We start from the raw sequence: 13,425 nt of genomic DNA, 5'->3' as shown, positions 1-13,425 counted from the left end.
GTGACTCAGCTGTGGTCTCTCTCACCCTGCTACCCATCAGCTCACATACTTTCCTGCCTGTGACTCAGCTGTGGTCTCTCTCACCCTGCTACCCATCGGCTCACATACTTTCCTGCCTGTGACTCAGCTGTGGTCTCTCTCACCCTGCTACCCATCAGCCCAAACACTTTCCTGCCTGTGACTCAGCTGTGGTCTCGCTCACCCTGCTACCCATCAGCCCAAACACTTTCCTGCCTGTGACTCAGCTGTGGTCTCTCTTGCACTGCTACCCATCGGCTCACATACTTTCCTGCCTGTGACTCGGCTTAGGTCTCTCTCACCCTGCTACCCATCAGCTCACATACTTTCCTGCCTGTGACTCGGCTGTGGTCTCTCTCACCCTGCTACCCATTGTAGGAGAGTAGGGTCTGCAATCCTATGATCACCCAGATTTTTGCTTTTGTTTCACTGGTTTACGACTTTCTCTGGCTGTGGGCCTGCCAATCAGACCCACAGCCTGGCTGTTCTCTTTCTAAATTACGATATGTACCCTAGGTGCATTTACCAATTGGTACTGGGCCACCTTATCAGACCCCGTAACGCAGGGCATAGGTGTACCCAGGGCCGCCAGGGGCTGCAGCATGTATTATGCCACCCCTGGCTGGCCTCCTAAATTTGACACAACTGGCTGCATGACAGCTGGGGCGAAGTCGTGTAATCACACTTTGCTATAGATGTAGTAGCCCTATATCTAACCATACAATGGACACCCGAGTTCCTATCAGTCACTCCTATGGCAGGCCTTGACAATCCTGAAGGCAGAGTGCATGGGCTCGTGTGAACTGTGTTCTGGCCCGAGCCGAGCCCGGTTGCAGCCTGCGGAACCAAGACCCAATGGCTGTTCCATGATAACGCGTACCATATCGGTAACTCCGGTGTCGCGTTATCAAGGCATGTCGAGTAAGGTGTCATACGAATCGGGATGCTGCCCCCTCACCAATTCTGGCGACGAGGTTAGCATTCCGCCCTTCTAGAGGGACACGACATGTACGTAACTGTGAACCCCGGTTAAAGTTAACTAAAGCCTCAGCTCCACAAAATGGATGCTGCCACCACAGACACGAGTCTGACCTCCTGCTGCTGGGAGTCCTTCCAGTGAGGGGAGCTTGGACAAAGGGTTTCCTGTCGAGGGCGGTGTTCGCACCGTCCCAGACAGGGTTTGTGTATTCTGGGTAGGTAGGGCTTTTGCGAGAAGGTGACTGCGGAGTGGCACCCCGGTGCTCACTACGCATCTGCCGGTCAGAACCAGTTCCAGGGGCGCCAGCCCTGGCCTGGGGAAAGTCCGGCAGGGGAGAGGGGTGTAACTACACCCCTTCCTGGTCCCACCCTTAGGGCCGGACCTAGTCATGTACCCACCCCTTTCTTTAGAATAACGGCCGGAGCGGGGACCCTTCCAAATCAGATCATCTTTGAATCAAGAACTACTTTCTACGAAAGGACACTCAAGACTCTTCTCAAGATTTCTCCCTTGTGACTAAGGAGTAGTCACCCTGCATCAGCGGGCACCATCTAAGAACTCTGCGGTTTGCTGCAAGTCCTTCCTCAAGGATCCGACGGCCCAGCTCGACGAGAACCGGCTTCCCTGGCACCTCTGACCTCTACCCACGTCATCAGCTCAGCTGTGATCTGTGGGTGCGACGAGACCTCGAGGGACCGGCCATCATCAGAACCTGCACGCTCTTAAACCAGCACGACCATCGAAGCGATTCCCTGGTGAGTGCTCTGGGGTCCGAGAAGCCCCGACCCTGAGCCGCTCTAGCACCGAAGTGCAGTCTCCCAGCATCTCCACGATCTGCGTGGGGCCCTTCTGCTCGCTGCTCAGCACGTTGTCTGGTCACTCGCCGCTGGCTTGTGTCCTTCTGTGACGACATCCGACAATCAACACTGCTGGTCTGGTTGCTCCAGACTGGCCCTTGCTTCCATCCTTGCGAGAAGCACCCCGGACCCTCCTGGTCCACTCAAGACGCCATCTTAGGCCCACCACGTGGCCCTGAGATCTGCCAAGGCTTGTTGCCCCATCCTGGGCCCAGCGACGCCGACAGCATCATCCTTCGTGGGACAGCTCGCACCTCCGCCGTGGTCGCCGACAACGCCTCCTGGTCCGTGAGACTGCAGAGCCTAGCGTCGCCCACTCACCTGGTCGAGGTGACGGCCAACCGGTGCCATCCTGGTACCCTCTGACTACTGGCTAGTAGTACGAACTTGGTCCCCTCTGCTTTCAGGTATCAACAATCTCTGATCCAGGCTTGGATCTCTACGAACTATTCATCACTGGTCGCCGGCCAGCAACTCCTTTTCTTCCGGCTCCTGGCTCGTCAGCGAAGACCCCGACGCCTGTAAGACTTGTGCAGCCGCAGCCCTCGTGGCTAGGTAACTCGGCATTTCGGTGCCTGCATAGCCTCTTTACTCTAGGGTCCCGAGTCCCTCGCTTCCGACTTGCCTTATCGGGTCCGCCCGAGACCTTAAACTTTCCGTGTCCTCGGACACTTGTTTTAATTGTGCACTTGAAGTATTTTCCTAAGAGATTTGGTTTGTGCTTAGTACCCTGTCCTCATAAAGAGTCCAGGGCTGTTGTGAATCTTAATAAATATCCTGTTTATTTTCATAATACTTGTGTGGTGTCCTTTCACTGGGTGTTCAAGGGGTACATGTGTGGTAAACAGCTGGCTTAACGCGCCCTCTCGAGTCTTTAGCCTTAGACTGCTCGTATCCACGCTACTAGGATAGCTGGTCTATAGGTTGACTTACAACCAAACACCATAAGGGTCGTTGGAACGATACATAGCGGTCGCTAGAATAGCGAACGTTGCATATCGGGCCAACTTCTCACACCCATCAGCTCACATACTTTCCTGCCTGTGACTCAGCTGTGGTCTCTCTTGCACTGCTACCCCATCAGCCCAAACACTTTCCTGCCTGTGACTCGGCTGTGGTCTCTCTCACCCTGCTACCCATCAGCTCACATACTTTCCTGCCTGTGACTCAGCTGTGGTCTCTCTCACCCTGCTACCCATCAGCCCAAACACTTTCCTGCCTATGACTCGGCTGTGGTTTCTCTCGCACTGCTACCCATCAGCCCAAACACTTTCCTGCCTGTGACTCAGCTGTGGTCTCTCTCACCCTGCTACCCATCAGCTCACATACTTTCCTGCCTGTGACTCAGCTGTGGTCTCTCTCAACCTGCTACCCCATCAGCCCAAACACTTTCCTGCCTATGACTCGGCTGTGGTCTCTCTCGCACTGCTACCCATCAGCCCAAACACTTTCCTGCCTGTGACTCGGCCGTGGTCTCTTGCACTGCCACCAATCAATCAATCAATCAGCACACAGGTATCAAACACTTGTCATCCTTCTCCATTAATTAAGCCCCCACATTTGCTGTACCCACCTGTCTGGGAAAGCTTGGCCCTAGATTCCACCTTGCAGCTGACTCCTCGGTTTGTCATTAAAGGTTTACACATGGCGGCTTTGTTTTTTCGGGGCGTTGGGGCCGTAGGTGTAGGAGGGGGTGTGGGTGGCTGTGCAGGCCGGGGTTTCACAGAATTCTGAAAAATGAAAAATAGTGCTGAGATGATTTGGAACGCAGCCAATGCTCCCCAAAACATGGCTGGTACATCAATAGGAGTACAGTTTCTACATTTACCACAAAACCCAATTAAGTTGGGTCCATACAAATGACCACTTTCCAAAAACCTCTGCTGCCTAAAAGCTTAGCACTACAGCTCCACTTCTACCTTTCAAAGGCCAACCATGCACTCACCTAAAACCACCTTTCTGCTCTATGATTAGTATCTGAATGCATGTCCCACAAATCACAGCCCAAACTCTGTACACTATCCCAACGTACAGACTAGCCCCCACAACCCAACCATCGTCGCTCATTCTCCGACACCCCTGCAGTGACCACAGAATAGCTGGTCAAGCAGCGAAATAGGCTGGGCAGGAATGCACCTTGAACTGAAGGATTGATGAAGTATGTTTCTGAGTGGAGGCTTAGACATATTCTGGGGGATGTGTACAATGTCCATTATGGGACTTACCAAATTTGATGTGCTGTACCCAGAAAGATGCCAGACATAATAGAAAAACAATTGCCAATCCTCAGAAATTCCAAAAAGGTGTGGGGCATACAGGCTCTCACTTCCAGCACTCTGCAGGGTACAGACCTTGAGAACCACAATTGTGCAAGACCAAGGAAACTGGTATCATCACATAGCTCCCAAGACAATCAGCATGACTAATGTCTCCCATGCCAGCATAGCCATGGACAGCTACATTTACAGTTTAGCTAAATATAGTTTTCAACTCTTTCCTCACTTCCTTGCTACCTGAACTCCAAAATAAACTACTGTCTCCTCTCGAACTGTTGATGCTACAATCATTTTCTCAAAGGGACAAAAATGACCTTTCCGACAGCACTCCCAGGTTAGAGGTCTTCACTGTTGATCTAGGCATTCTTACCGTATTTGTTTCTGGTTTGCTGGGGGTGGCTGCAGTTGGACTTTTAGCATCTGGAGACTGGCCTAGAATTTTAAAATAAGAATTAACTATTTCTGACAGATGAATGAACCCCAATCCACAGGAATTCAAATCTCTGAGAAATATAGTTTCAACATAATAAAAGTAGAGCTTGCAGGAAACCGGGCCCACCAACAAACAACAAATAATCATGCAGAAATTACAGTGTACCCAGTAAACTATAGAAAACAAGAGGTATGGCGAAAGCAGCCAGCACCCCGCTCATCCACAATATCTCAGTCAAAGGGCTTCCCCATTCTTCTTGCAACTGGAAATACCTTGAGCCACTTAAACCACTGTCCAGGGCCTTGTGCCCTTCATTCATTAAGCTTCAAAATCCCTTGGGTAACAACTAAAACTAATCTGTAAGTCACTCTGCTCTCAAACCATGTTTCATGAGGTCTGTACCTCTCTATGTGCATTCCCTCCCCAAAACACACACCACACACACACACACACCACACACACACCACACACACCACGCACACACACACACCACACACACACACCACACACACACCTTTCAATTATTAGGCTGTGGAAAACTTTCTACCAACAATGCCAAAGCTGGTTAGGTAACTTCCGCTCACACCTTCAGTTCTCACATACAGGATCGAAAACCACAACATGTGTGTTCTTGTTAGTATCTAGTAAACCTAAGACACAACTCGAGCGACTGGGTTATTGCCCTGCCATGGCACCTTCACATGTCCACTGCCAGACTTTTATCGACTAGCTGGATTCACATCTTAACTTCATAATTTAGTAAGAAATAGACCTCTCATTCCTAAACTAACAGTTCAGCAGCAGCAACGCCCTTACACTACTTATCCCGAACTGTCTCTGTACAGAAGGCTAGCTTTTCCATTCGCTGGCACACTCTTAGCTGCTCTATAATGCCCAGCATGGCTGATGCATCTTTATCTTAAGATGCAGAGGTTCAAAGACAAGTCTCATCCTCTGAAGCTCTAATCTTCCACACAGTTCGGTATCGATGCCACCCCACAGAGCACGGGTGTCAGGATCAAATCTCTATTCTTTAGCTGATGGTTGTGTGGGTTCCATGGCCGTACTGATTCAGCAGACCTAGGTTGTTTTTAACATCCCGGCAGGGCGCATGATCCCTCCATGTTCCATGGTTTAAGGTCTATGCCACATGTCGTCAATACCCTTGAACTGCGACCGCTCACATACAACAGGCTCCTTATCACAGGAGTTACTGAACACAGTCGCCTACTCTTGGTTCCATAGTCTTGTATCCATGCTTCATAATCACTCAGCAGCATCCAGAACCATGCAGTCTCCCTTTTCACTGCTCGCAGGGTACATGATCGGCCTTGTTCCTCACTCATAGTAGAATCCATTCTGTTTACTTCTGCCCGATACATCACTCCTCTTTTCTTCCCTACCTGTTGCGAAGTCTGTAAAAAAGACCATTGTTCCATCTCCAGTCTGTGAGCTATCCCTTACCCTAGAGTCTAGCCGGTATAAGCCTGAAAGGGTTACCAAATATCACAGGTGATCTCGCACTGTGTCTGTGTCCCTGATTTGACTGTATAGGTTAGCACAGTCTCAAAGCCTTCCCTCTCGTATCAAACCCTGTACGCCCAAGTGCTCTTCGACCTTGTGAGAGCTCAGCAGACTCTCTGGCCTAAATTTCCTTTCACGCCTCAGAAGGAAATGAGATCTTGAACCGGTTTGCCCTCTTGACCACCTCACAAATGAGAGCTCTGCAGACTGTGCCTCTCTTTGCCTTTGCAGACAAGCCAAATATGGCTTGTAGTCCCTTTTTCCACTACCAAGTAATCAGCATCTCAAGATTCTTGATTACCGTACTCTCCCCTGGCTCGGTTCTTACTATTCAGCAGGCTCTCTGGTCCCTTCTGCGTGTCCAGGTTTGGCTGGTTCTGCTGGTTGTAGAATCGAAGGAGACATTGCTGGTTACAGAAATGCCTGATCTCACCTCGCCAATGAATGGTTTCCAATAATTTCCCTTGGCGCTTACAGGCATTGCAACGAGCTGCCTGCAGAGTAAAAAAGATGAAAATGATTACGACACCTGCCAACTGACTCATTCCCACATAATATTCGGGTAAGAGATTAGTTAACGTTATTACAAGTGTGAAATGGAACGGTCTACAAATGGCACAACCATGCATACCATAGTGAACTAGACTTCACTGTGCAAACATAACCATATTGTAGAAAGCCGGCTCAGTATATACTATACCAAAGTGAGGTATAGTGTGCACAGAGTCCAGTGGAAGCCCAAAGGTAGGCAGAGGTAATAGTAGATAGCACCTTACTCTTTATTTGTGGTAGTGTGGGCGAGCAAGTAAGGCTTTATCAGACGGTACAGTTAAGCATTTCTAATACACACAATTGGCAAATGATGTCACAGACTCAAAGACTGAACTCAGACCAATTTAATTTGGATAAAAATATGAAGTTATTTTATTTCTAGAATCAAGCCAAGCCAGGTGCAGGTGCAGGTAAGTGAAATAATAATTTACAAAACTTATGCAATGTTTTTACAATTGAATGCAGGTTCAAATGCAGTTGATTGAATTACAGGTAAGTCAATGTTTTGAAATTACGGCTCAGTTACTTTTCAGATTACTTTGTACTCTACTTATTGGATTGCTTTTCAGATTACTTTTGGTAATCAGTGTGATATGTCTAGATATCACACTGAGACATTTCGTAGACAAAAGGTAAGTAAATCACTTTTACTACATTTGCAGTTTTGTCAATGTTCCATACAAACCAACTCCACGCTTAGAACAATTTTCAAGAAAAGCAGTCAATGCAATCCTATGGAAGGAAATTGAGTTATCGGTTTACAGGTAAGTAGTGATTTGTGGGAGTTGCTATTCTGGGGTTACAGCCAGGGTTCCCCCAGGATCAAGGATTCAGTCAAAGAGCACCCTCAGCGGCACTAGGGCGGCACATGCATAGTGCTGACGCCAAATGTTATCCAATAGGGGGCTCCGGTTGGTGGATGGTCACGATCACGCCACAAGGTCGTGGGAGCAAAGCTCCTGGTGTTCGGCAAAGGGGGATCCAAGTTGGCACCCAAAGTACAACCACAGCGGCGGCTGGATGCAGTTTTGGCAGTGGATGCCCTGTTGGTTTCAATAGGGATTCTATGGTTGTAACACAAGACTGTAGGCTCCAAAACGAAGATCTTCTTGAGGTGAAAACTGGTTGAAGAAGTACGTTGGTATACCTGGGGATGCTGGGAACAGGCCGTAGGGTGCAGGGGTGTATTTAGGCATTGGGTTTAATTACCAGCTACGGTCCCGGTCAGGGGATCCTCCAGAAAGAGGGTGCAGGCTTCGCTTGGAGATTTGAGGGAGGTCAGAGATCACTAGATCCCAGGTCAGGATCGACAGGGAGGTCTCCTCATGGTGTAGGGACACTCGGGCCGGGGGCGTTGGGTGCAGACTCTTGGATTTGGCTGGAGCCAGATTCTGTGAGTGAGCAAATCCCGTGGTCACAGGAGACATTTCTATGAAAGGCAGGTAGGTCCTCGTGGATCTTGAGGTTGATGGCTGCAGGACACACCAAGATTTCGCTTCTGCAGGTTCGAGGTGGGGTCTGAGGAGGCAAGGTTCAGGGTTGCCCTTAAATACTAGATTTTGGGGCGTTACAGGTAATTAAAGGTTGGGAGCAACGGGTTGCTTCCCTGGGGTGGGTACAGCCCCCATTATGCTACCCTCTAGTTGGAGAGGGGCATATGCCTCACTCTGGTTGGCTGGGTCCCCCCATCTGCAAGAAGGCGATAACAGAGTTGTGCTTCAACTTGCCTCCCCCACCTGAGGGGTGGAGTTGGCAAAGGTGGGCACACCTCCCTTCCTCACTTGGTTTTCCCGCCGATGCTCTCCCCCAAATTGGGGATCAGAACCAATGGGCGCAAATTGTGGGAAGCAGCAAAAGGCTTGAGAGTAGCTCACAAAGGCAGCAAGCCTTTGAAGCTTTCCCTTTGTGGAGCCTGTCCATCCTGGGGGAGGAGGCTTGAAACCTAGTCCCAGGATGTGCATTGCTTCAGGCCCCCAAGAGCAGCGGGCTCTCGACCCAGGGGCCCAGAAACATGTCTGGCGGTGGCAGCTCAGTCTGGACACTAGTGGTAGGTTAGTTTTCTGGGGGCATCTCAAAGATGCCCTCTGAGCGCATTTTTCATTAAATCCCACACTAGCATCAGTGTGGGTTTAATGTGCTGAGAAGTTCGATACCAAACTTCCCAGTTTTCTGTAAAGCCATTATGATGCTGTGGAGTTCATAATACCAAACTCCCAGCACCATATACTCTTAATGGCATTACTGCACTTACAATGTCTAAGAATTGTCTTAGACACTGTAGGGGTACAGGGCTCGTGTACCTGTACCCTCACCACTGGTATAGTGCACCCAGTTAGAGGGGTGGCTGATCTACGCCAGGGCAGTGGGTTGTAGGCATGGCACAAAGGGATGTGTATCATGTCGACTCTTCACTTTGTTCTGCACCAAAACATGCAGCCTGCAAAAAAAAAAAAAAGATCAGGAGGGGTGGGGGTTTGTGTACATATATAAGGTACAGGACCTCTAAGTGTGGCAAAATAAGTCCTGCAGCCCTAGAGGCTTAGTCTGGTCACAGGGCTCTTGGTACCTAGGGTACCTTTTTACAAGGGACTTGCATATGGTCAGAGAGGTGCCAATTTGGGGGTACACAATACAGTTTCAGGAAAAGAACATAGGCCCTGGTTACCTGGTTGTCAGGAAACCGGGGCTCACTAAGTCAAAGAACATCAAAATCAGGCAAAAAGTGGGGACAACCATGCAAAAAGGGGCACTTTCCTACAAGCGTTGATTTTCCTTGGGTACTTGACCACTTCAGAGTTCATTCAAGCTCTTCTGACACACTTTCAGCAACTTCTTGGCAGCTCTATCCGTGCACCTCCAAATGCAACAGCTTAAAGTAAATGTCATAATCATACACAACCACTGTAGATACCTACCAAGAGTGGGAAACAGTTCTGTAATCCAGCACCTCTGGACCTAACCATTAGATAACCGAAATATTTACATCATGTGTACCTAGAAGATATTTCATGTAGCAAAAAGGGGTTAATCTAGAGCTGTGAAGTACACACCAATGACCCATCATTGTTAGTCTGCCTACTGCGCACCTTCTTAGTGGCAATCTATGAGAAAGTGCCATCTTTCTTGCATTGGTATGCCCCCACTTTTTCTGACTGCTGATGTGCTTTGACGGAGTGTGCCCTGGGCTCCTGCCAACCAGGTACCCAGGGCCTGTTTCCTTTCCTAAAAACTGTGTTGTAACAAAACCCAATTGGCATCTCTGGCCACCTATCAGCCCCTAGTAAATGGTACCCTAGGTACCCAGGGCATGGTGACCAGAGAAGACTCCTGAGGGCTGTAGCACTTATTGTGTCACCCTCAGGGGTCTTGTACCCTGACACCCACACACTGCCTTTGCAGGCTGAGTGTCTAAGTACAGAACTAAACAAAGAGTCGACATGGCACACATCCCTGTGTGCCATGCCCACAGAACCCACTACCCTGGCATATTTCAGTCACCCCTCTAGCTGGGTGCCCTATGCCAGAGGTGTGGGCACAGCTGCATGAGCCCTGTGCCCCTACAGTACAGAGGGCCTTTCCTGGGCACTGTAAGTGCAGTGATGCCATTAAGAGTATATGGTGCTGGGAGGTTGTCATTACGAACTCCACGGCACCATAATGGCTACACTGAAGACTGACAAGTTTGGTACCAAACTTCTCAGCACATTAAACCCTCACTGATGCCAGTGTGAGATTTAATGTAAAATGCACCACAGAGGGCGGCATATTAGAGATGCCCCCTGAAACCCTAACCTACAATCCACGTCTGGCTGATTGGCTGCAGAGGCTGCCACACAGCAGACATGTTGCTGGACACCTGGGTAGGAGAGCCCCCGCTCTCCTGGGCCTGCAACAATGCACATCATGGGCGAGGTGCTAGGTCTCCTCCCCCAGGGTGGGCAGGGGTAAGCTTCAAAGGCATGCCGCCCCTGTGAGCTTCTCCAGACCAGTTGCTGTACCAAGCAACAAGCCCCCACCAGTCCTGACCCCCACTCTGGCGGGAAAAACTACGCCAGGAAGGGGGGTGTGCCGCCTGTGCCAACCCCACCCCTTAGGTGGGGGGAGACTAGGTGAAACACGACCCCGGGCTCCGGCCATCTTGTAGATGGGCAGCCCTGCCCAATCGCAGCTAGGCTCCTGCCCCCCCTCCAACAGGAGAGGAGCAGGCTAGGGGGTGTACGCACCGCAGGGCAGTAACACCCCTAAATTCAGTATTTAGGGGCTCCCTGAACCTTCCATCCTTAGATCCTGATACGAAAAGAAGAAAGAAGTTCAAGAAGACCCGCCGTGCAGCTGCTAACAACAGGACGACAACAACTGACTTGGCCCCAGCCCTACCGGCCTGTCGATCCTGGAACCTGCTCCTGCCTAATCCTGGCGACTCCTGCGGACAGCAACCTTGGGACACCCGGAGGACCTGCCTGCCTTGACCCTCTTGAAGACTGGGACTCCCATCAGCAGAGGCTGTGCTGCAACAACCCACCTGGTGCCAACCAGGAAGCTCCGGACCAGCCCAGGCTGCGCCCAACCGAACCAAGACCACGAGGACGTCGCCCCCCGGCGACTGGGACCCGAAGTCCAGTGCCCAAAGACCCTCCTCGACGAACCAACCGACGCCTGCAGACTCAGAACCAGGGGCCACCTCAACCGCGACCAGCCGAGGGTAAGCTTTTCCGGCACCCAAAGACACCCGGGCGCTCTACAGCCCCCTGGGCCTCCCCTTTCGGGTACCTACCTGTGCTCAAAGATCCCAACTTACCTCACGAAGTGCTGGTCGCCCCTGGAGAGTCTCCGTCCCCAAACCTGCAGCCTTTGTTCCTTTTTGACCTTTCCCATTGGATAACATTGAGAGCCCGACAGCTCAAAAGCACCTTGCAACCAACCGCCCGAGTGCCGCTGGCTGTGACCTCTGTGTCCTATTCTACTTCCCCCCTTGCCCCAGCAAGAGACCAGGAGCCCAGCTCCCACAGCCGCGTGGCCTGCTAGCCAGCAGCCACCAACCGAATGTCCCCCCTTCCCTCATTGGATAGCATTGGGTCTTCCTACCTCTGCACCCGGCCGCCTCTGTGCCGCTGGGAGTGAACTAACTGTACTTACCTGACCTTGAGGGACCCCCGAGTCTATGCCCAGAACCATAACTTCATCAACCAAGTACTCACCTGGAAACCGGTAATTTACTTACCTGCCGTTGGATAACATTGACTCATTTTGACTCGAATATTTTCTAAGTGTGAAGTTTTGAAATCTGAAAATATTCACATAAAATCAGCCAAAGTCCGAATTCCGAAGTACTCACCTGTGATCAGGGGAGAAGCCAGTACTGTACCTTTTCAGCCCAGTACTGAACGGCAAAAGTAATCCCTAGCGGGGTTACTAGTAATCTGTATTTTCTCCATAGGAACTCATTGTCTGCTTTTCTATGAAATTTCTTTTAAGTGTCTACTTTTGAAAACTTGAAATATTCTTTAAAAATCACACGAAATACTGAAACGCAATTACCTACCTGTTTTAAGTTAAGACCCCAGTGCTGTCCCTAGGAGACCAGTGCTGGGTTACAAAATTAACGCGATCGTACTTTACCTGCAACCTAAATTTTCTCCCATTGAATAACATTGCCAGATATTCATTGAAAAGTTTCTAAGTGTGAACTTTTAAAACAGCTTTATATTCATGAACATTCACTACAGTAACTAAAACTTTTTTGCTAACCTGGTTTCAGCTTAGACCCCAGGACTGAATCTAGGATCTAGTCCTGGAACTACTAAAGTAATCTAAATAGTAATCAACTGTACTTGCAAGTGGAAAACCCATTGAGCTCAATGCTATAGTGTTTTAGGATTGTGTTGCTTACTGTCAATACTGTATTAATTGTGTGCACAAACTTTATTGCTCCTTTGCAAAGTAATTACATGAGAGAACTCATAACAAGAAAAGTATATTTTTATAACTGTTGGTTCTAAAAATAAAACATCTATATCTGTGTATATATAAACAATTGGCCTGGAGTTCAGTCCTTGAGTGTGTGAAACCTTTTGCTGACTGAGTGTGTACAACAAATGCTTTACACTGTCCTCTGGTACTGCCTTACTGCTCGACCAAGCTACTACTTTGGAGAGTAAGGTCAGTCCTGACTTTAACCTCCGTTATACCTCTGGGGTTGGTGGACACTATACACACTGTACTTCATTCTAGTCCAGTTTATATAGAGCCACTTTCTCACACAATCAACATACAAAGCACAAGCTCCCAACTAGAGCTCCCTACAACATTAGTTTCCATTCGGCACTCGTCTTGGTGGAGCCCCTTCACTGACCTTAAAGTACCAGAGAAGGTACTTGCTCTTGCAGTCCTCACTGCAGAAGTCCCAGGTGCTTCCGTCCAGCTCCTCCGTCACAGCCCGCTGGCAGGTCTGCGAACAGTACGTGCAGGTGATGCAGCACAGGCCCAGGTTCTTGGTGAAATCCTGCTTGTACAGCAGGACGCAACCTAAAACAGGAGTGGGGAGTAGCGTAAGAGGCACAGGAAAAAAGCACAGAGGATATAGGAACACTATTCTTGCACGGCATTAACCAAAATAAGATACCCTTCATATCCTGTCTGCTTATCTGAAACAGCAAACGAAAGGACTCAGAGTATGGCCCATCAGTGTCTCTGCAGCTGTCACACCCCTCGGTGTGATCATGAATAGTAGCAACTCATCTCCCATTGACTAGAACTGACCCCAGAAGGGACTATTGGCAGTACTAG

At 49.6% G+C, this 13,425-nt stretch overlaps 1 protein-coding gene across 5 annotated transcripts in view; it reads right to left on the bottom strand.

Annotated features, from left to right (window-relative positions):
- ZMYM3 (zinc finger MYM-type containing 3) overlaps window positions 1-13,425 on the bottom strand; it is a 539,665-nt gene that overhangs the window by 286,542 nt on the left and 239,698 nt on the right. For 3 of the 5 annotated variants that reach the window (XM_086918270.1, XM_086918269.1, XM_086918272.1), the window contains exons 12-15: window positions 12,992-13,164; window positions 6,389-6,581; window positions 4,501-4,562; window positions 3,428-3,584 (exon numbers count right to left, since the gene is read on the bottom strand). In XM_086918270.1, the coding sequence (XP_086774396.1) occupies window positions 3,428-3,584; window positions 4,501-4,562; window positions 6,389-6,581; window positions 12,992-13,164 (585 nt within the window). The remainder of the gene's footprint in view (window positions 1-3,427; window positions 3,585-4,500; window positions 4,563-6,388; window positions 6,582-12,991; window positions 13,165-13,425) is intronic. The other 2 variants (XM_086918271.1, XM_086918273.1) reach the window with 1 other exon arrangement.

This window comes from Lissotriton vulgaris, chromosome 4_1 (assembly GCF_964263255.1).
Source record: "Lissotriton vulgaris chromosome 4_1, aLisVul1.2, whole genome shotgun sequence".
Lineage (NCBI taxonomy): Eukaryota > Metazoa > Chordata > Amphibia > Caudata > Salamandridae > Lissotriton > Lissotriton vulgaris.
This window is presented reverse-complemented; position numbering and strand designations above follow the sequence as displayed.